At 44.7% G+C, this 23,669-nt stretch overlaps 1 protein-coding gene across 4 annotated transcripts in view; it reads right to left on the bottom strand.

The window, feature by feature from the left end:
* Positions 1-22,680, bottom strand: part of TTC39C (tetratricopeptide repeat domain 39C) — a 101,399-nt gene extending 78,719 nt beyond the window's left edge. Inside the window, exon 1 of one of the 4 annotated variants that reach the window (XM_073790612.1) lies at positions 21,909-22,680. In XM_073790612.1, the coding sequence (XP_073646713.1) occupies positions 21,909-22,060 (152 nt within the window). In that variant the 5' untranslated portion in view covers positions 22,061-22,680. Of the gene's footprint in view, positions 1-15,829; positions 15,886-21,908 lie in introns of those variants that run through there. The other 3 variants (XM_019930510.3, XM_019930508.3, XM_019930509.3) reach the window with 3 other exon arrangements.
* Between the last annotated feature and the right edge of the window lie 989 nt (positions 22,681-23,669).

The following is a 23,669-nucleotide window of genomic DNA, read 5'->3' as shown; positions in this document are numbered from 1 at the left end:
AAATCCCATACCCAGCACATGGTCAACCCATAATCTAGAAAATAATTATACCACAGAAGTTCTGTCACAGGAGTGAAAGTCCTGAGCTCCACATCAGGCTTTCCAGCCTGGGGGTCTAGCAAAGGGAGGAGGACCCCCAGAGCATCTGGCTTTGAAGGCCAGTGGGGTTTGATGGCAGGAATTCCACAGGACTGGGGGAAACAGAAACTCCACTCTCGGAGAGAGCACACAAGGTCTAGTGTGCACCAGGACCCAGGGAAAAAAGCAGTGACCTCATCAGAGACTGGGCCAGACCTACCTGCTAGTCCTGGAGGGTCTCCTGCAGAGGCAGGAGTGGCTGTGGCTCACTGCAGGGACAAAGACACTGGCAGTGGCAGCTCTGGCGAGTACTCATTGGCATGAGCCCTCCTGGAGTCCACCATTTCCCCCCAAGACCTAGCCCCATCCAATAGCTTGTAGGCTCAAGTGTTGGGATGCCTCAGGCCAGGGAACACAGCCCCACCCATCAGCAAACAGGCTGCCTAAAGTCTTTCTGTGCATGGCCCTACCACCAGAGGGACAAGACCCAGCTCCACCCACCAGTGGGCAGGAACCAGGCCCTCCCGCCAGGAAGCCTGCACAACCCTCTTAGACAGCCTCATCCACAAGAGGGCAGACAGCAGAAACAACAAGAACTACAACGCTGCAGCCTGCAGAGCGGAAACGGCAGTTACAGAAAGTTAGACAAGATGAGATGGCAGAGGAGTATGTCCCAGATGAAGGACCAAGATAAAACCCCAGAAGAACAACTAAGTGAAACAGAGATAGGCAAACTACCAGAATAAGAATTCAGAGTAATGATAGTGAAGATGATCCAAGATCTCGGAAAAAGAATGGAGGCACAGATTGAGAAGACACAAGAAATGTTTAACAAAGACCCAGAAGAACTAAAGAACGAATAGAGATAAATAATAACTGAAATGAAAACTACACTAGAAGGAATCAGTAGCAGAGTAACTGAAGCAGAAGAAGAGATAAACGAGCTGGAAGACAGAATGGTGGAAATCACTGCTGTGGAACCGAACAAAAAAGAATGAAAAGAAATGAAAACAGTCTAAGATACCTCTGAGACAACATTAAATGCACCAACATTCACATTATACAGGGAACCAGAAGGAGAAGAGAGCGTGAAAGGACCTGAGAAAATATTGGAAGAGACAATAGCTGCAAACTTCCCTAACATGGGAAAGGAAACAGTCACCCAAGTCCAGGAAATACAGAGTCCCAGGCAGGATAAACCCAAGGAGAAACATACCAAGACACATAGCAATCAAAGTGACAAAAACTAAAAACAAAGAAAAAATATTAAAAGCCAACCAGGGAAAAGCAACAAATAGCATACGAGGGAATTCCCAATACGAGGGAATTCCCATAAGGTTATCAGCTGATTTCTCAGCAGAAACTCTGCAGGCCAGAGGGAGTGGCACGATATATTTAAAGTGATGAAAGGGAAGAACCTACAACCAAGAATGCTCTACCCAGCAAGGCTCTTGTTCAGATCTGACAGAGAAATCAAAAGCTTTACAGACAAGCAAAAGCTAAGAGAATTCAGCACCAGCAGACAACCTTTGCAACAAATGCTAAAGGAACTTCTCTAAGCAGAAAAGAAAAGCCCACTACTAAAAGAAGAAAATTACAAATGGAAAAGCTCACCAGTAAAGACAAACATAAATAAAGGTAGGAAATCATCTGCACACAAATATGATATTGAAACTAGCAATTGTGAGAAGAGGAGAGCACAGATGCAGAATATTAAAAATGCATTTGAAATTAAAAGACCAGCAACTTAAAACAACCTTGTTTATATACAGACTGCTATATCAAACCCTCATGGTAACGACAGACTGAAAATCTACAACAGATACATACAAAAAAGAAAAAGGAATCCAAACACAACACTAAAGTTAGTCATCAAATCACAAGAGAACAAAAAGAGGAAGGGAAGAAAAAAGACCTACAAAAACAAATCCAAAACATTAAGAAAATGGCAATAGGAACATACATATCAATAATTACTTTAAAGGTAAATGTATTAAAAGCTCCAACCAAAAGACACAGACTGGATGGATACAAAAACAAGACCCGTATATATGCTGTCTAGAAGAAACCCACTTCATATCTAAGGACACATACAGACTGAAAGTGAGGGTATGGAAAAAGGTATTCCATGCAAATAGAAATCAAAAGAAAGCTGGGGCTTCCCTGGTGGCTCAGTGGTTGAGAGTCCGCCTGCCGATGCAGGGGACATGGGTTCGTGCCCCAGTCCAGGAAGATCCCACATACGAGCGGCTAGGCCCGTGAGCCATGGCCACTGAGTGTGCGCGTCCGGAGCCTGTGCTCCGCAATGGGAGAGGCCACAACAGTGAGACGCTCGCGTAACGCACGAAAAAGAAAGCTGGAGTAGCAATACTCAGATAAAATAGACTTTAAAATAGACTATTACAAGAGACAAAGAAGGACACTACATGATGATCAAGGGATCAATCCAAGAAGAAGATAATAACAATTGTAAATATATATGCACCCAACATAGGAGTACCCCAATATATAAAGCAAATACTAACAACCATAAAAGGAGAAACTGACAGTAACACAATAGTGGGGGACTTTAACACCCCACTTTCACCAATGGACAGATCATCCAGACAGAAGATCAATAAGGAAACACAGGCCTTAAATGACACATTAGACTAGATGGACTTAAGTGATATTCATAGAGCATTCCATCCAAAAGCAGCAGAATACATTCTTCTCAGGTGCACGTGGAACATTCTCCAGGGCTGAACACATGCTGGGCCATAAAGTGAGCCCTGGTAAATTTAAGAAAACTGAAATCCTATCAGTCATCTTTTCCAACCACAATACTATGAGACCAGAAATCAACTACAAGAAAAAAAACTGTAAAAAACACAAACACGTGGAGGCTAAACAATATGCTACTAAACAACCAACAGATCACTGAAGAAATCAAAGAGGAAATCAAAAAATACATAGAGACAAATGAAAACAAAAGCACGACTATCCAAAACCTATGGGATGCGGCAAAAGCAGTTCTAAGAGGGAAGTATATAGCAATACAATCTTACCTCAGGAAATAAAAATCTCAAATAAACAACTTAACCTTACACCTAAAGCAACCAGAGAAAGAACAAACAAAACCCAAAGTTAGTAGAAAGAAATAAATCATAAAGATCAGAGCAGAAATACATGAAACCGAAATGAAGAAAACAGAAAAGACCAATGAAACTAAAAGGTGTTTCTTTGAAAAGATAAACAAAATTGATAAACCTTTAGCGAGACTCATCAAGAAAACAAGGGAGAGGGCTCATATCAATAAAACTAGAAATGAAAAAGGAGAAGTTTCAACAGACACCACAGAAATACAAAGCATCACAAGAGACTGTGATGAGCAACATCTAACTATGACTATCTCAAGCAACTCTATGCTAATAAAATGGACAACCTGGAGGAAATGGACAAATTCTTAGAAAGGTACAATTTCCCAAGAATGAACCAGGAAGAAACAGAAAATATGAACGACCAATCACAAGTACTGAAATTGAAAATGTGATTAAAGCTTCCAACAAACAGAAGTCCAGGACAAGATGGCTTCACAGGCAAATTCTACCAAACATTTAGAGAAGAGTTAACACCTATCCTTCTGAAATTATTGCAAAAAACTGCAGGGGAAGGAATACTCCCAAACTCATTCTATGCGGCCACCATCACCCTGATACCAAAACCAGACAAGGATGTCACAAAGAAAGAAAACTACAAACCAATATCACTGATGAACACAGATGCAAAAATCCTCAACAAAATACTAGCAATATGAATCCAACAATATATTAAAAGGATCATACACCATGATCAAGTGGTATTTATCCCAGGGATGCTAGGATTTTTCAATATCCACAAATCAATCAGAGCGATACACCACATCAACAAACTGAATAAAAACCATATGATCATCTCAATAGATGCAGAAAAAGCTTTTGACAAAACTCAACACCCATTTATGATAAAAACTCACCAGAAAATGGGCATAGAGGGAACATGCTTCAACATAATAAAGCCCATGTATGACAAGCCTACAGCTAACATCAACCAGAGAAAGAACAAACAATAGTGAAAAGTTGAAAGCATTTCCTCTAAGATCAGGAACAAGACAAGGATGTCCACTCTTACCACTTTTATTCAACATAGTTTTGGAAGTCCTAGCCATGGCAATCAGAGACAAAAAAGAAATAAAAGGAATCCAAATAGGAAAAGAAGTAAAACTGCCACTGTTTGCAGATGACATGATACTATACACAGAAAATCCTAAAGATGCTAACAGAAAACTACTAGAGCTCATCAATGAATTTGGTAAAGTTGCTAGATACATAATTAATACACAGAAATCTGTTTCACTTCTATACACTAACAATGAAAGATCAGAAAGAGAAATTAAAGAAACAATCTCCTTTACCATCACATCAAAAAGAATAAAATACCTAGGAATAAACCTACCGAAGGAACAAAAGACCTATGTTCAGAAAATTTATTATAAGACACTGACGAAAGAAATCACAGATGACAGAAACAGATGAAAAGATATACCATGCTCTTGGATTGGAAGAATCAATATTGTCAAAATAACTGTACTACCCAAGGCAATCTACAGATTCAATGCAATCCCTATCAAACGACCAATGGCATTTTTCACAGAACTAGAACAAAAACTCTTAAAACTTGTATGGAGACACAAAAGACCGTGACTAGCCAAAGCAATCTTGAGAAAGAAAAACAGAGCTGGAGGAATCAGGCTCCCTGACTTCAGACTATACTACAAAGCTACAGTAATCAAGATAGTATGGTCCTGGCACAAAAACAGAAATATAAATCCGTGGAACAGGACACAAAGCCCAGAAATAAACCCATGCACCTATGGTCAATAAGTCTACGACAACAGAGGCCAAAACTATACAATGGAGGAAAGACAGTCTCTTCAATAAGTGGTGCTGAGAAAACTGGACAGCCACATGTAAAAAACATGAAATTAGAACACTCCCTAACACCATACACAAAAATAAACTCAAAATGGATTAAAGGCCTAAATGTAAGAACAGATAATATAAAACTCTTAGAGGAAAACATAGGCAGAACACTCTATGACATAAACGACATCACAGTAATATCTTTTTCAAGCTGTCTCCTAGAGTAATGGAAATAAAAACAAAAATAAACAAATGGGACCTAATTAAACTCAAAAGCTTTTGCACAACAAAGGAAACCAAACAAAAAGACAACCCACAGAATGGGAGAAAATATTTGCAAATGATGAGACTGAGATTAGTCTACAAAATTTACAAACAGCTCATGTAGCTCAGTATCGAAAAAAAAACCCAATCAAAAAATGGGGGGAAGATCTAAATAGACCTTTCTCCAAAGAAGACATACAGATGGCCAAGAGGCAGATGAAAAGATGCTCAACATTGCTAATTATTAGAGAAATGCAAATCAAAACTACAATGAGATATCATCTCACACCAGTCAGAAGGGCCATCATCAAAAAGTCTACAAACAGGGCTTCCCTGGTGGCGCAGTGGTTGAGAGTCCGCCTGCCAATGCAGGGGACCCAGGTTCGTGCCCCGATCTGGGAAGATCCCACATGCCGCGGAGCGGCGGGGCCCGTGAGCCATGGCCGCTGAGCCTGCATGTCTGGAGCCTGTGCTCCGCAACGGGAGAGGCCACAACAGTGAGAGGCCCGCATACCACACACACACAAAAAAGTCTACAAACAATAAACGCTGGAGAGGGTGTGGAGAAAAGGGAACCCTCCTCGACTGTTGTGGGAATGTAAACTGCTAACAGCCATATGGAGAACAGTACGGAGGTTCCTTAAGAAAATAAAAACAGAGCTACCATATGATCAAGTAATCTCACTCCTGGGCATATAGCCAGAGAAAAACATGGTTCAAAAGGATACATGCACTCCAATGTTCATTGAAGCACTGTTTACAATAGCCAAGACATGGAAGCAACCTAAATACCCATCAACAGAGGAATGGATAAAGAAGATGTGGTACATATATACAATGGAATATTAATCAGCCATAAAAAAGAATGAAATAATGCCATTTGCAGCAACACAGATGGACCTGGAGATTATCATACTAAGTGAAGTCAGACAGAGGAAGACGAATATCATACGGTATCGCTTATATGTGGAATCTAAAAAAAAATTATACAAATGAACTTATTTACAAAACAGACTCACAGACTTAGAGAACGAACTTATGGTTACTAGGAGGGATGAGTGGCAGGAGGGATAGACTGGGAGTTTGGGATTGACACGTACACATTACTATATTTAAAAAAGATAACCAGGGGCTTCCCTGGTGGCGCAGTGGTTGGGAGTTCGCCTGCCAATGCAGGGGATGCGGGTTCATGCCCCGGTCCGGGAGGATCCCACATGCTGCAGAGGGCGGCTGGGCCCGTGAGCCATGGCCGCTGAGCCTGTGCTTCTGGAGCCTGTGCTCCGCAGCAGGAGAGGCCACAGCAGTGGGAGGCCCGCACACGGCAAAAAAAAAAAAAAAAAAAAAAAAAAAGATAACCAACAAGCACCTACTGTATAGCATGCGGAACTCTGCTCAATATTCCATAATAACCTAAATGGGAAAAGAATTTGAAAAAGAATAGGTACATGTATATGTATAACTGAATCACTTTGCTGCACACCTGAAACTAACACAACATTGTTAATCAACTATGCTCCGATATAAAATAAAAATTTTGAAGATTTTTTTAAATGGCAGAAGACATGAATAGAGACTGCTCCAAAAAAGATATACAAATGGCCAATAATCACATGAAAAGATGCTCAACATCACTAATCATTAGGGAAATAAAAATCAAAACCACAATGAGATATCACTTTACACCCATTAGGATGGCTAATGAAAAAAAAGTTAGAAAAAAATAGTAAGTGTTGGCAAGGATGTGGAGAAATTGGAACCCTTGTGCACTGTTGATGAGAATGCAAAATGGTGTCGCCACTATGGAAAACAGTATGATAGTTGCTCAAAAAATTAAAAGTAGAATTATCCTATGATCCAGCAATTCCACTCTGGGTATATACCTCCCAAAGTTGAACACAAGGTCTCAAAGAGACACGTATACCCATGTTCATAGTAGCATTATTCACAACAGCTAAAACATGGAAGCAACCCAAATGTCCTTTGACAATGGATGGATAAACAAAGTGTGATACAGACACACACACACACACACACACTATTCTGCCTTAAAGAGGAAGGAAATTCTAACACATTTTATATCATGGATGAAACTTTAAAGACATGCTAAGTGAATACCCCAGCCACGCAAGGACAAATACTTATGATTCCACGTATATGAGGTTCCTAGAACCATCAAATCCAGGGAAATAAAATGGAAGGGTGATTGCCAGGGACTGAGGAGAGGAGGAAGTGAAGAGTTTAATGGGTACAAATTTCAGGTTGGAAAGATAAAGTTCTGGGGATGGATGATGGTGACAGCTGCACGACAATGTAATTGTACTTAATGCCACTGAACTATACTCTTAAAAATGGTTAAAATGGTAATTTTATCTTATGTATATTTCATAATTTAAAATTTTTTAAACCTTAAAAACTTACTATCAGTTATAAATGTATAGGAAAATTAAAAATAGTAAAATTTACATTCACTTAGTAGCCTGTAACTGAAAACATTTAATGCTCAGAAACACTGAGCATTAAAGTGTTTTACTTCTCTGTAAAATATGTATCCAGAGTGTTTGAACAGCACTTGCTTTCTTTTTGTCATATAACTCATGATGCAGAGGGAGCATTTTTGCTACTACGCCTCGGTGAACTGTCCTCTTTCTTACCAAGTCTGGATCAGCTTCCAACATTGTAGCCTCTGTGCCTTCAACGCTGTGAAGTATTTGAGATTCCTTTAATGTGAAGTTTTACATTCATCACCTCCTCTGGGACATCCTCATCTTTCCCCTTACAACCACTCTCCTCCTTTGTGTTGATAAGCTCGCCTCCACTGGGCACCCGTGGGAGTCTCAATGGCAGAGACAACAATCCCAGGTTAGCTATTCCTTCTATAACTCCATTCATATTTGATTCAAACTTCATTTCCAGCATGATCACCTTTTTCTCTGCGGCACTTTCATCTTCGTTGGTCAAATCCCTCTTTCAAACAGCCGTTTTTGTAAAATGTCACGTGGGTTTATCACTATGAGACAAAGAGGCAACACCAATATACCCTGCTGTCTGTGTGGGAACTGAATAAGGGATGTGCAGTGCTCAATGACAGGCAGACTCTGAAACAAGTGATGTGACTGGCCACTGATCATGATGCGCATCTGTTACATCCGTGGTGATCTGTGGGCTGAAGAGCTAGCAGCTTGTGCATAGTTACTCACAGTACACACACAGGTGAAACTGAAATGTGGACCGTGTTTTGGGGGGTACTGGTTATTTAACTAACCTCTGGTAACTGAAATCCATGCATGTTAGAACCAAGCAAAGCAAGTGCTTATGTGTATAATTACAAACTGAGGTAAGAAGCCCAGAGGAAAGGAACGTGATTCTTAGCGAATCTTCACGAATCTGAAAGAAGTCAGAGTGACTAGAAGTCAGAGTAAGGGAAGGGCACAGCCATGCAACATAAGGCTACAGAGTGACATGACTGATCAAAGTGTTGATGTTTTAAATGAAGGTTAATATCGATTCTAAAGCTTGTTAAAATGAAAATCATTGTCAATTTAAAGCTATTTTACTTTCCCATTTTTACATAAACCACCATATGAAAAGAGGAGCTATAAGCTATTTTGTAGCATGAGCTTCTCTGGCTTTGTACAGCCCGAGCCTAGAAGCAACACAGTGAAATTATTTTAAAATATAAGAAAAAAAGGATTAAGCAGTAAATGGTCAAGGGCCAAACGAGGCAGGGCGAAGCCACACCACAGAGATGCTGTCCTGATCCTGAGAGTAGGAGGAGGTTATTTTAATTTCCTGGGACTGCTGTAATAAATTGTCACAAACTTAGTGCCTTAAAACAACAGAAATCTTTTCTCTCCCAGTTCTGGAGGCCAGAAGTCCAAAAACAGTTTCCCTGGGCTGAAATCAAGGTGTGGGCAGGGCTGGGCTCCCTCTCGAGGCTTTAGGGAGAATCCATGCCTTGACTACTCCAGCTTCCGGGGACTGCCTGCATTCCTGGGCTTGTGGCTGCCATCACTCCAATCTTCATGGCGAATGTCTTCAAATTTCTTCTCTCTGCTCTGTTTTCGTGTTTTCAGAGCAGTCTTCTCTATGCGTGTGAAATCTCCCTCTGCCTCCCTCTTACAAGGATATGTGTGATTGCATCTATCCAATCCAGGAGGATTGGCTATCCACCCAAATAATCAAGGATACTCTTCCCATCTCAGAATCTTTCACTTAATCACGCCTGCAGAGACCCTTTTTGTGGCCATCTAAGTTAACACTCAGTGGGTTCCAGGGATTAAGATATGGATATCTTTGGGAGGACCATTTTTCAGCCTACCACTGAGGCCATGAAAGGGTTCTTAGCAGAGGCAATATAATTAGACACAAAAAGATCACTCTGGTGGGGGTGGAGGAGGGACAGAGAGGAAAAGAGGAAGCCAGCTGGGCTCTGCAATTGTCCAAGGAGCGGTGGCTTGGACGAGGTGGTGGTGAAGAGAAGTGAATGGACTCAAGAGATAGGAAGGAAAACTGGCAGACACAGAAGGTGAGGAAGAGAGGTGCCTAGAGGACCTTCAAGACTTCTGGAGTCTATAACCTTGTTGCACGTGGTGCCACCCATGGAGCTTGGGAACATCAGAAGAGCAGATGTGCAGGAGACCATGAGGCTAAACAAGTGACCTGCAAGACTGCTGGGGGATGCCAAGCAGCACAACAATAGAGTTCTTTGCAGAGGAAGCAGGAGAAACAGCATACGCTCTGGGGTTGGGGCCAGATCTCCCACTCAAAATCTTTTTAACTTGGGTCCAGTAAGACTTCATTTTATCCCAAGCAAAGTGACAGTGGTAATACTTATCCTCAGGGCTGCTGAGAGAACTGGGATTAAGGGTAAAATTCACGAATCCCAGCGTGTATTGATGGTAAGCACTGATCACCCACTTGATTACCATTCACTGCCGTTCTCTGCCTGATCAGTAATGCAAGCAAAGACCAAGTCTGCTGTGTGATTATATGACTGTAACACTTCTTACTTTATTCTGATTCCTCTCTAGCTTTGCTAATTCGTATTCGTTTATTGCTAAAGCCTGATGCTCATTTAGAGTTACTGATGTATTCTGAAAATAACTCATCAGGCTAAATAAAGTCAATTTTTTCTACAGTTTTTCTAATTGTGTCATTAACGTGTATCAAATATCTTCCTAACTCATCAGTATTTAGTTCCTTCTCTATCTTAAATCATACAAATAGATAATCAACTCAATCATCTCCCTTCTACATTAACAGCAGATGGAACCAGCATCGATAAACAACTTAAAAAGAGATCATCCAAACTAAATATTATCAACTAGCTAAAAAGCCTTTCCAATCACCTGTTCAAAAAGGCTTATTTTTTAAGTAACAAAATTGTGTTTTCATTAATTTTCTCATCTTTAAATTATCACAGGGTCCTTTTATTACGTGTGGCAATAATCCACAAACCGCATGAACACTTTGAGGATTAAACACACTCGGCTGTCTAGACAAGCAATTCAAACACTAAGTTATCTTAGATAATCACTTAGAAATTTTAGGAGATTTCTCTATTTTTCTGTTAAAAAGGCATTTTCAAAGTGAAACTGGAAACTTATTCTTCATAATAAAATTTTAGTAAACTAGTGCTCAGTAAACAACTCTGAACTTCATAAGAAAACGTCTCTCACCAAAGCACCTACTTTTTCCTGTAGTTTTCAGCGGAGCACAGGGCAGGAAAACTTCATTTGGGTTTAGTTCATTATTCATAAGCTTCCTTAACTATAAACTTAGACTTGAACTGAATAGCTCCTTGATGAGGTTTTGTTTTACTTTGAGATAAAACAACATTCTTCTATCAAGAGAAAAGCTCACAATTTCAAGTTAGCCTCAACTACCCTCTCTCATGAGCCCAGCTCTGATCCAAGATGCCACAGAAGGGATACAAAAACCACTCAAACCATTCTGTCATTTGTTGCTATTTTTACATTGGTAATTGCTCCAGAACAAGAATACATTGGAATTTCACCACAGCAGGTCCTGACACTTGGCTAAACTACTTCAGACAGCTGTTTCCACTCTCCCATGGCCCTTCCCTCCTTTTTTCCCTGTGATATTTCAAGAGGAGTAATTTCCAGCTCAATGTGTAATTTTAGTAATTCAAGGTAATGAGTGTCTCACCCATCATCAATACACAAAGCCCGAAAAACTTGTGGATGCCCGTGGTTGAGAGCTGAAGCAAATGGCATTCCAGATATAAACTCTTGTTCTTTTCTGAGCAATTAAGTTGTTGCAAACCTTGCTATTGTCCAGGAGCTAACCAATTTCTCCAACAACTGCAGTCCTACAAAAGCCAGCCCCATTTCGCCTTGGGTAGTTCGAGAGTCACAACATCAGACAAGTATGCAACTGATGGATGCAACGTGATTCTTTTTTTTTTTTTTTTTTTTTTGCGGTACGCGGACCTCTCACTGTTGTGGCTTCTCCCGTTGCGGAGCACAGGCTCCGGACGCGCAGGCTCAGTGGCCATGGCTCACAGGCCCAGCCGCTCCGCGGCATGTGGGATCTTCCCGGACCGGGGCACGAACCCGTGTCCCCTGCATCGGCAGGTGGACTCTCAACCACTGCGCCACCAGGGAAACCCGCAACGTGATTCTTTATTTTAGACCCCAATAAAGTTGAGGGTGAGCATGATTTACAAGACACAAAGATATCAAGTTCCTTTTTGCTCCAGAGATGAGCTGACAACACATAACTAGAGATTTTGCAATTCCCTATTCAAAATGAAGGGGGTAAAAGCACTTGAAGCCTTGACAGTGACTCATTATCCTGGAAGCGGTCCCAAAGCGGCCATGCAGCATGGATTTCCATGTAATCCAATTGCCCCTCAAACCCCAAATTTCTGTCATTTAGTAAATTCAACTTGGATTTGAATACAAAATATCATTTTCCCTCATTTTCTGTCCACTTAGAATAGGACCAAAAATTTTACTTGACAGAGATAAAGTGATACAAACATTTAAAAATCTGTTTATCTGGTGAATGACTTACACCATGGAAGTAAAACCTGAAGGAGGGCTGCTGTAGCCATGAGGCGAGGAAGTGAATTCCAAAGCAAAAGGCGTCTATCTAGATAAGGAGGCCAAAGTGGGAAGAACAGCAAATAATGCTTATTAACCATGGGAACCCAGAAAGAGACGCATCATGCTCAGATTCACGTCCTAGAAGAGCTCCACCTGGAAGGAATACAATGGTGGAATCAAGCATGTAAAAAACAGATTGAGCTAACACGTACTGTGGGATGCAGTGGATGGCGTGGCTGTGGCTGGAAAGACACAGGTCCTGCATGCTGGCTCCGCAATGAGAATAAAGAAGGGAAGGGACCCCAGTGGTTCTCCATCCCCCTGGAGGAGCAGAAGAACCTGCACTGACATCCCTTCCTGGAGCTCTAAGAGCCCTAGAAGCAGCCGTGTGTGACCTGGAAATGCTGGCGTTCAGAGGCAGCAACCGGTGAGGCCAACACTGGAGGAACCCCGCGGTGCGCTCTGCCCTCGCACCCGGGGTCACAGACATACTGGGGGCACTGCCTCCTCCAGCACGTACCCTCTGCAGCAGCCCTGCCAGCCGGGGCTTGCCTCCCCTTCCTGCTGCTCCCAGCGGGCCCAGGATTTCAGCTGCAGAGACTGAACCTGGTCTTGAGCCCTATACCCCAAGCCTAGTACCTCTCAATGGAGGTGTTCTGGAAATCTGTGGCGGCCATTTTGGGGTAACACGATGACGGCAGCAGAATGGGCCAAGGACCCGAGACATCCTCAATGTGCAAGAGAGTCCCAAGTATCACCCCATGTCCCACACAACCTCTGAAGGTCTTTCCATTATTTAGTTCTAAAATCCACCGCCATTGACTTACAAGCACAAAATCATTCTGTCCTTGTTTAAATATACCCTTTCTCAAGATCTGTTCACAACTGTAGAAAACCATGTAACAGCCACACTGCTTGCGGCATCTGAGCTGCCAACACACCACAGCTACACCAGCCCGCGCCTGCCACTATCACATGCCAGAATTTCAAAGGGATGTTGAAAACTCCTTTACGTATATTTAAAGCCAAGTTATTAAAGATCCATGAAATACTGGATACCAAGGATTTTCATTAATAAATTTCATTTTTGCCATCTATTAAGAATCGGTAGCACACTGAAATTTATATCGGGAGAACTGCACAGAGAACTTATTTATTGGGGGTTTCTTATTTTTCTACCTTACTCTGATACTGTCCTCAGGGTGACACACCTCCCACCCCACCCTAACTTCCCTATAAACTTTTTCCAATTCATCCTTTAATCCTAGAAATCTATTAAGGGCTTTGGTCTCCAAAGTACCGGGTTTGGGGAGGGATTTAAAGATGGGAGATCTGTTTTCTGAGACACTTTGTCAGCACACATCCCAGGTCCTAACGCTGTGAATTAATGATGCTGACAATAACCTGACACAGGCAGCCAGGTTCATTGCAAAAAATGCTTCCTCATTTGCTCCACATCAACAGTCCGTGGTTTCCCTTGGCATATCATGCCACTTCGCTTTAGGCTGTTTCCCGGCTTTCTCTTAACAAAGAAGTGTCGTCTGTTACCTCTTTTATGTCAAGTGTATCTACTCTCTCGTTTTTCTCCTACGGAATGCTTCTGATCGGCTCTTAAATCCAGATTTATGCATTGTACACAGGTGCAAGCACCTAACTAGTCCATCTTCTGATGAAGGTGTGCTGAGCATCTACATTGTGAAATACATGTAATTTTGTGTTACGAATTTCTTTTTACTTCTCCTTTATGATACTATTTGGGCATTCTACTGACTTTTAGACATTATACGTGTGGGCAGGTCATTTCATCTGTCAGTTTCATTTTAGGATCACAGAAAGGGAATTACACAATATTCTATCTGTTATAAAGAAAGGGCATTAGATTTGAGAGAGTCGAGAGCCATCCATCTGGAAAGCTTCCCCTCCCAACCTCCAAGTTCTTCCAGAGACCAGTTCTTCCTGAAATTCAGGACAGGGATCGTGGAGACGAGAAGCTAGACTCCTGCCTTCTGCTGCCGGAGAGGCAAGTAACACCAGCATGTCATGCCGCCACCACCCGGGGTAACGCAGAGCGCTGGGGGAGGCTGATGGGAGCAGCGGAAGGGCTGGCCAATGAGGGTAGGCCTCTGCCTGACCGGAAACAACATGGGGTGGAGGAAGGCCAGGTGCAGCTGAGACCCAGGGCCACTTCAGAAGCAGGAGACCTCATCAGAGCCTCCGATTTCCCTTTGATGGTGCCTGTCAAGACTGGCATGTGCTTGGCGGCAGCTCTGCTCCCCATCACCCCACACTATGCACTGGGCAGCCTGGATGCACCAAAGGGAAGAGGCTGAGGAGCCAGAGAGGAGTCCTGCCACCTGCGTATGAGAAGCTGAGCATCAGTTCGGGGTGCTTGGAGCCCCTCCACTGGGTCCAGACATGGCCACTGCACACGAGAATGCAGGAGGGCTTTGGGGAATCGAGGCTCCTGAAGGGCACTACCCCTGGGCTGCACGTGCAGATAACGGGGAGCTGACATGCCTATAAAACCTCTTGGACCCCACATGACCACAGCGACCTCGGGAAGGTCAGGACCACCCGATGAGAAGTCTACCCATCTCGGCCCTCTCGCCCAGACAGGCAGCCGTGTGAACGATGCCCGTACATCACGGTGCTGGATAAAGAGGCGGAAGGATGCTGCAGGAGCGCCACCTTCTCGTGGAAATCTGAGCTGTGTCTTGAGTGACCAGTCAGAACTAGTTAGATAACACAAAAGTCTCCAGCATGACTAACCTGGAAGGAACCTAGAAAGAGGCAGGAGGGAGGCAGGGAAGCAGACAGGACAGATGAGAGCACATCCTACACCAAGCCAAGACCTCGGACTTCATCCTGAGGCCAGCTGGGAGCCACAGAGCATCTAAAGCTCGGGTGACACACTCCCCGCGGACAGGCCTCTCCGGTGGTTTATCAGATCGCCTGTGGGTATCAGAGTGTGGTTTGCAGATTTCTGGGGAAACTAACCCCAAATGACATGAGCAGCACACAGGTAAACTTCTCATAGTGTACGAGCTACAGAAGCGAGGTAGTGTAGTGCTGTGGTTAAACACTCAGGCTCTGCAGCCAGACACCCTGGGTTCAAAGCCAGCTCTCCCACTTACTGTGAAACCTTGGGCAGGTCATCCAATGTCACTGTGCTTCCCCCCCAGCCCCCCGTAAGAGGGAGGTGACAAGAGCACCCCTCACAGAGCTGTGGGGAGGATAGAGTGAGGATGAACACACGGGGAGTGCTGATGTGTGGCCTGGCACAGAGAAAGTACCACCTAGTATTTACCATTACGTGTTTATTTTTGATGCACCATTAGGAAAAATAAGTTACCTAAACCAGTGATTTCACAGATATTACGGCTCGGATAAGACTGAGTGTTAAAGTGACTCTTTCTGCAGCAGATTTAAAGGTATTAAGCGAGCAATGCCTGCCCGAAGCAGGGACACACTTCTCACCTTTGTGTCCTGCACACGGTGGACCTTCTCTAAGGGCTTTCTCCATCATAACGGCCCGTTTTCCTGTAAGACAAGAGTAACTCCCTGTTGTATATCTATTTCTTGTGTTCTGAAATTCTTGAGCAAGAAGGAAGAGATGGAGAAAGCAACCTTAGCTTAGGGGGAAAAGGGCGGAGACGGTCAACCAGCAACCACCTTTACACACAAAGAAGAACCCAGTCCCCGTCTTCAAATCAGACGTCAGAAGTCATTCACGCACATCTAGACAGCAAATTTACGAACAGCTTTCTAGAACATGTGTCTGTAACTATGTGTGGTGACAAATGCTAACTAGACTTATTGTGCTGATCACTGCACAATATATACAAACATCACATCACCATGTTGCACACCTGAAACTAGGGTGTTGCATGACAACTATACCTCAAAAAACATGCATGCAAAGTCACTTGTTCAGAAACTGGGATGCATTTCTCCGAATAACAAGGCTTCAAGTGGTGACTAGATCCCCAGGTTAGCCCACAAAGACCTATTCTATACCAAACCGGGCCTCTGTTACCAGCTGAACAGCGTACTACAAATGTAAGGGACGGAGTAGGTGGAGGAAAAAGTAAGACGGAGATGAATTCCTCCCCAAGTAACCCCAGCCCCTTGCACGGGGCAGAGGCGGTGGTAAACCAAGTTTTGAAATAACAGCCGTCTACTTTCTGTGCTTCTCTTATCCTCTCTCCTCTCCTGGAGTCCTCAGCATGGGCCTCTTCAAATTCCCCGCCTGCTGTTGCTGGGTAAGTAGGAGGGTGACCCTGGCAAAGGAGACTGGGGTGTGAAAAATGGGATTTCAGGAGCTAAAAAAGTCTGTGCAAACTGTCTAAGCCCTGAAACACAATGGGTGTTTGGGGGTCCACAGGGTGTTCCGTGTAACGAGAGGAAAGAGCACCTCAAGCCATCCCACCCCCACGGTACAGGTGGTCACTTTTTTCTGACAATTTCCTATATAAACTCTCCCGTTATCCTACAGGCGGCTGCATTTTTTAAAAAAAATTCCAATTAAGCCAAATGAATCTTTAATTGGGATCTTCTCAGACGGTGCAATCGTTGGGGGGGAAAAATCAGCCTTTTTCCAAACACAGTGCTGAGTTGAGGAGGATGGAAAAGGGCAGCAGCTGAGTTTCCTCCCTGCCGCCAGTTCCCTACACCATTTCCCGCTTTCCCGCGCTTCTCCTCTTCCTGCATTTCTGCACCTATGGACTCTCCAGGGACTCTGGCAGCAAGGCCCAGGCACCCGGGCTCTGGGAGCAGCCAGATCATGCAGGAAACAAGGGCAGCCAGCAAGCTCTCCCTGGCGTCCAGAGCATCTGACACAGTGCTGGGCACACAAGAGGCTCCGACACCTACTGGCTCAGTTACACAAGCCTTTTGAGTTTTTCCAGGGAGAACTACGGTTTGTACCAGGGGTCATGAAACTCTTTCTGTAAGGGGCTGGAGAGTAGTTATTTTAGGCTTTGCAGGCTGTAGGCTCTGCATAGCTATTCAAAGAGAAGACACATAAATAAGCAAGTCTGGCTGTGTCCCAATAAAACTTTATTTACAAAAGCAGCCAGCCAGATTTAGCCCATGGGGCCTAGCCTGCAATCCCTGGATTATACTGAGCCATCTCTATGGTAAGACTGGCTCCATGATCGACACGCTCACAAATAAGGCCACGTGTCATACTGCTTGGTCATATGTACCATAAACTGTGTTAAACAATTTAGGATCCATACATTCATTTTAAACATACACGTTACCGTGAATTTTTCTTGCTTTTTGTTTTTAATACATTTTTGCCATTTTTATACTTTAAAATAAAGTGGAAAAGAAAAGTATCACAATTCCTAATACCGACTACGCACTAATTCTATATCAAGGCCTCATTCATGCATATTTATCATCAGTGATCATTCACTTTAACCATTACATGCTTTTTGAGTTGACAATGACCAAACAGGGCTTTTTAAGAATATCTACAGCCAGAAAGTCGTAGTCATGTTGGCAGGGGTAAACAAGGCAGATGTTTTAGGGTCAGTTAAAGCAGATGGAGATGGTGACCTGAAGGGGAGGAGAGACAGGAAATGCCACACCTATGAAATAAGAACCACAAAGCTCTTCGGGCCAGGAACTCCAAATGTCTTCTGTTCTCCTCAGAGTTCAGTGTGTTTCACCTCTACTAGTCCTTCGATTAAAAAAGTAGTATCTCAAGCCAAAAAGAGAAAAAGATGGTGACACATTAGGATCCTGAGGCCCAAGGAGCCAGGTGTTAATTACAGATGTGACGGCCACACTGTGAAGGATGACGGTCATCGGAGAGCATGAGTTAACTAAACACCCTGAAAGGCAGAGCTGACTCCCAGCAAACATGGACCAGCCAGCGGATCTGAGAAAAATCAAGCGTAGAAAAACCATCCAACGTGACAATCAAATAACACTAATAAGCTGGCAGCTCTCACCCCCCTTCTCCAGAAGCCATTTCACATCTCTCCTAGAGTTCCATTTCCACCCACCTCCACTCACGTTCTCCTCCCTCCTTCCCTCCCCCACCCCAACTCTTCCTCCTTCAACTTACTCACTTTCACCCCATCATGGCGCTCAGCAACAGTTCCTCTGGAAAATTTTCCTTCAAGCTGGGCTACACATTCCTTCTCTCCAGTCCTACAGGCTACGTCTCCCAGCCTCCGCACCGGCCAATCTTAACCTGCACCTCAACACCTAAAAACCTAGTGCCTGTCTCGTGCACATAACCACAGCCTATCTTTTATCATGAGCCTGAGTACCTACAGGTCTGAGTGTGTGTCACACACATGAACGTCGTTAACAGTGAGAGTGTGTATGTGTGTGGGAGATGGAGTGAACACTGCTGAATGAGAGCACTGAGCCCCCCGACCAACACGAGGAATGTGATTTCAGACGGTCAGGATCACGAACTTACAAAGGTATATCCTTGGGCTTAAAGGAGCACCACTGTACCCCAACCTCTGGGAACACATCTCCAAGTGCATGATGGGGGCTGAGCATCAACAGGTAGCAGTAGTTACACTACTACTATAGTTACAAGAGAAGTGGCAGCTACATTTTGAAATCCCAACTACAGAGTCTCATATCTCAAAAGAAAGCCCCTACTGTGCATATATTTTTAACTCCTATATGTACAATATCTGAATTATACAATCCCGGCTTTCCACGAATTCAGAATGGCCAAGTAACCATTTCTCATTAGGTAGCTGTTGGGGAAACTTTTAATAATCCTAGTAAGGTGGCAAGAGAAAGTGACCTTCTTGCTTTAAGTTTCTTAACGTGTTATTGTTACACTAGGCACAAAACGTGTCTACTGTTAAACTAACGATAGGATTCTGGAATTTTTACTACAATGGGAAGGGTGGTGACAAAAGAATCCTAAGAAAAGAGATCATCTAATTGTCCTATCTTCTGTAGAGAAACTGAGCTAGAGGTGTTCCTCAAACACTTACGAAATCACTGCTGGGTTTTCCAGCTGGCCATTCGACTCTGGAACTGCAAGAGAAGTATCCCAGTGCATAACAGGACCCAAGTCTTATCACACGCATTATGTGAGGCTAACTTTAAATAGAAAGGCTACCTGCATTCGGGACATTGTGTCTTCTGTTCAAACTATGCCGTCAAGAAGGAAGAACAAGAGTAGTGAGGAAGACACCCAGCACAAAAGCTAGTTAGTGTTTATTGAGCGCTTACGCCAGCTACCGTGAATTCTTTTAATAACCACCACCCTACAGGTGTGCCCGATTCCCATTTTATAGGCAAGTAAGCAAACTGAGAAACCAAAGTCAGCAGCTACGAAAAGTGGACAACCAGGATGGCCACCCTGGTTGCCGGACAGCTGATAGGATTAATGCTACCACTATCCACTCCTAAAAAAAAGTTTAAGTTGCTGGAAAACGAGGTCACAGGGCAAATTACAAAATATAATCAGTTAGGCAGGACAGGCAGGAATGGTTTAATGGAAAGAGCCCTGGATTTAGAACCAGGGCTTGTGTCCTGGGCCACGCTAAACACGGAGACTTGAGTGCCTCGTTACAACACTGTCATGATAAAATACACCTCTCTCTTTTGTTGTCAGTGGAATAGTGAGAATATAAGGGAATGTGCCTGGCACTGTGCTTAGCAGAGAAGACATACTACAGTATCTTGTTCTTTTATCCTCGGTTCCCATTTCAAAATATAAGCAGACAGCTACAACTCCTAGCTATCCAGCGTAAGCCCCCCACCCGAGACCCCTCCCCCTCCCCTCAGCCCCAACACCCACAGAGAAACACTTTCAAGGTGTATCTTTCCGCCCTTGCTGTGAGAAGAACTTTCCTAACGCTCAAATTTGCCCTCTAGCAACAGTGCATACAGAGGTGTCTAGATGAGGCAAAATGACTTAGTTCATGCCTTTCAATATATGGGAACCATGACGTAGTAATTTAAGTATGTTAAAGCAGTTTAGAGGGAAAAGAAGATCATGAAAATAAGTAACAGAACATTTCAAGGCAAGAAATGTTGAAATATGCAAGCACAGTGTCTTGATCAGCAACTGAAGAAAATAAACTTGACTCAGACTTTCTCCACTCCTCTCTGATACAACATAAATTCCCGTGTCTTTAAAGAGTCACAGCACAGTAAGTGAAACTTTTTTTCATGAAATACATTCTCAGATGGCTAAAATAAGCCACAGGAGACACTGTGAGACGAGTCTTTTAAATCTATCCTCTGGAAATCCTTGATGAAACTCTGGCTTGAAATCAGACTGAATGCTTTAAAAATAAAATGTTCTGAATAAAGCTAAGAAGTTTCCATTTGCAGATTTTTTTTAAAAACTGATTTAAAAGTAAAATGTCTCAGTGAAAAGTTTATAGTTGTGAGATACTTGCTTTGCCATTAAGCATGTGGAAGGTCCCACCGGAAGAAACCACCATTCTTTTAAGTCTGAAAACTTCAGGCGTCTGTATCCCACCGTCCCTCATTTGCTTACAGACTGTGGCTCTCAATCACAGCTGCACATTTGGTTTGGTCCTCTAATTCCTACCAAACCACCGGCTCTAAAGAAATGCAGCAATTGGCCCTTAAACATTTACAGGGAAGCTGCTAATCAACATCCTTGAGTCTTGTCAACACTAGAAGGTCAAATTACAAACTTGCTTCCTAAACCAGAAAGCGGATGCTTCTGCTCCCCAAAGAAATTGAAGGCTCCTCCCACACCCACGAGAAAGCAACCAGGTTTTAGTTTTTCTTCATTTTTAAAAAGAGGAATAAAAAATTAACTGAACACACGTGTGCTTCCTCCCACTCTCCCGTATATTTAGAATCCCTCCATTTTCTTCTACCTTTAAGTTAGAGAAATCCATCATAAATTCGCTCGCGTGAAAGGCATTAGCAACTCATTTTGGGGACTGAGTTTTAGAAGAAAGGCAGAGAGAGGTGAGTAAGCAGAGTTCGGCTGATTCTTTTTAATTCCTGCACGGCCAGGCAGTTATACATATCTGTTTTCAAACAAGGAAAGCGTTTGCAATGCACAACGATGCAAAGTAACGCGAGGCACAAGAAACAGGCACCATGGCTGGTGTGGTCCGTGTCACAAAGGCAGCACGCTAGCCGGAGTCACAACCCTGCAAGTCCCGGGCTCGCGGCTGCCTCAAACCGCATCCGGTCCCAAGTCTCAAAGCCAACGGGCTCCAGACCCAGCAGCGGGGGAGGCGACCCATGAGAGAGAATCGGACAAACACCGGACGCCCCTCTTGGAGGGCGAGGCCGAGAGAAAGTGAGGGAAGAGAGCAGGAGCCGGCAAGACACGCGGCGAGTCCCGCGGAGGGAAAGGACCACGGAGCAGGGGTGGAGGCGGAAGGGGAGATGTGGCAGAGGCGCCGGCTGCAGCTCAGGCAGAGGGACAAGACACGGGGAAAGGCGACAGGGCCAAGGATCACTGACCGACGGGAGGGGGAGGGGGCTTCTGGGACGGGCCGCAAAGGGAAGCGCGCGAGCCGGCCCCGAGGGGCGCGTGCCGGGCGGGGGAGCGAGGCGCGTCAGTCACCTGTATTGTTTGAAAAGCTGGTCCGACTCCCTAAAGCCGTTGTTGAGCAGCATGTTGATGCCGGCGAGGGCCAGCTCCGCGTCCTGCAGGGGCGCCGCCGCCGAGTCTCCGTCGTCCCGCCGCCGCGGCCGCTGCTGCTCCGAGCCAGCCATGGGCGCGCGAGGCTCTGCGCAGGGCCGAGGCGAGGTGGGGTAGCAGCTGCTGCGGCCCCCGCGCGCGCCCGGAGCCCGGCTCTACCTGCCCGGAGCGCGCCGGAGCGGGCGCGGGGGAGGGGCGCGGCGGGCGGGGCGCGGAGGGAGGAGCCCGGGTCCAGCTGCAGCGCGGCGGGGGATGTGGGCGCCCAGGCCGCCGCCTCCAGCCGCCGCGGGGATTACTCAGCAGCCGCCCGCCCGTCCCCTCCGAGGCGCGCGGCTCGCGCCGCCACCAAAACGGAATCCGTTTCCGGGTGTCTCTACCCCAACGGAGCCGGGGCCGAGCCGCTGCCGCCCCCGCTTCCTGCAGCCCTCGCGCGCCGCCCCGGGCCCTCACACCGCGCCCCTCGCGCGGCAGCCCGGGGCCAGCGCGCCGAGCCTGCCCGGACACGCGCGAGGCCCCTAGGCCCGGCCCTTGACCCCCTCCTCCAAATGGGCCGGACCCGGGAGTTGCAGGGAAGCTGGAAAGGGCAGACGGGTTCGGAAAGCGGACAGTGAACTCCGCCCGGGCCGCAGCGAGAGCGCGCCTCGCTTTTGCCCCGAGTGACTGAAACCCCACGCAGGCGGCGCGCGCGACCGGCAACTTTATCCGCACCCTTGGACCGCCTACTAGCTCGCGGCAGCCAATCCTCGAGGAGGTGGGCGGCGGGGACGGGGCCTCCGGGCACCTGCCCGACAGCTGCCCCGAGCCCAGCGTTGAAGAACTGGAGCGGCGAGGTCCTGGGTGTGCGGCACCCACCCTCTCCGGCCCGCCACCAGCATTTGCGCGATGGGGCAAGAAGGCAAATGGTGGCCCAGATGGCACATACCTAAATATTCAGGAGTTATAAATTACGCTGTTGTGCGTTCTACTCTCACCCTGACAATTATGCTTTCTTACCAATGGAAGAGAAAAATAAGTGTAAAGCTGTGGTTTCCGTAGGACCGAATGTCAGTAAAACGCCAAAGATAACTGAATTTAGCCATTATTGACTAAATTCTGATGATGGGCTGGTGATGTGTGTGTGTGTGCGTAATATTAGGGAAGCAAACAACCCATAAATTGATTTTTGTCATTTTTCCATAAATTAATTTTTCTCACCTTTGTCTTCGCAAAATCACTATGTATGTTGTTACAATGAAGATGTTATTCATGTCAAATTAAACCACCTTTCTTAAATCGTCGTATTTCTTAAAGTGTAGCTTATTAAATTCAATTTGGAGAAACTTTGCTCTGCCAAAACATTTACAATTGTAAATTACAATCGAAATTGTCTTTAAAAATTAAAACGATGTTCAGGTTTCGAGATAACCCATGAATTGTAAATATCATGTCCAGCATTCTAGTGGGATCAATAAGATAAATGATCCCAGAAAATATTACAAAATAATATAATTTCATCCTGTAAGTAGCTATCACTTGTTTTGTGATTTGTGCCATTCCTTACATGAATATCTCAATCCATACTATATTCCCAACATTCATCTATACAAATTTAAGAGTGATGTGAATTCTTGTCGCTCCTTAGCTGTTGTGTATAACTGTTGCATCTGGAGCCACAAATTAGAACACCAAAAGCAGCAAGACGAT

The sequence above is a fragment of the Tursiops truncatus genome, chromosome 13 (assembly GCF_011762595.2).
Source record: "Tursiops truncatus isolate mTurTru1 chromosome 13, mTurTru1.mat.Y, whole genome shotgun sequence".
Taxonomy (NCBI): domain Eukaryota; kingdom Metazoa; phylum Chordata; class Mammalia; order Artiodactyla; family Delphinidae; genus Tursiops; species Tursiops truncatus.
Note: the sequence above shows the minus strand (reverse complement) of the source record. Positions and strands in the feature narration are given on the sequence as shown.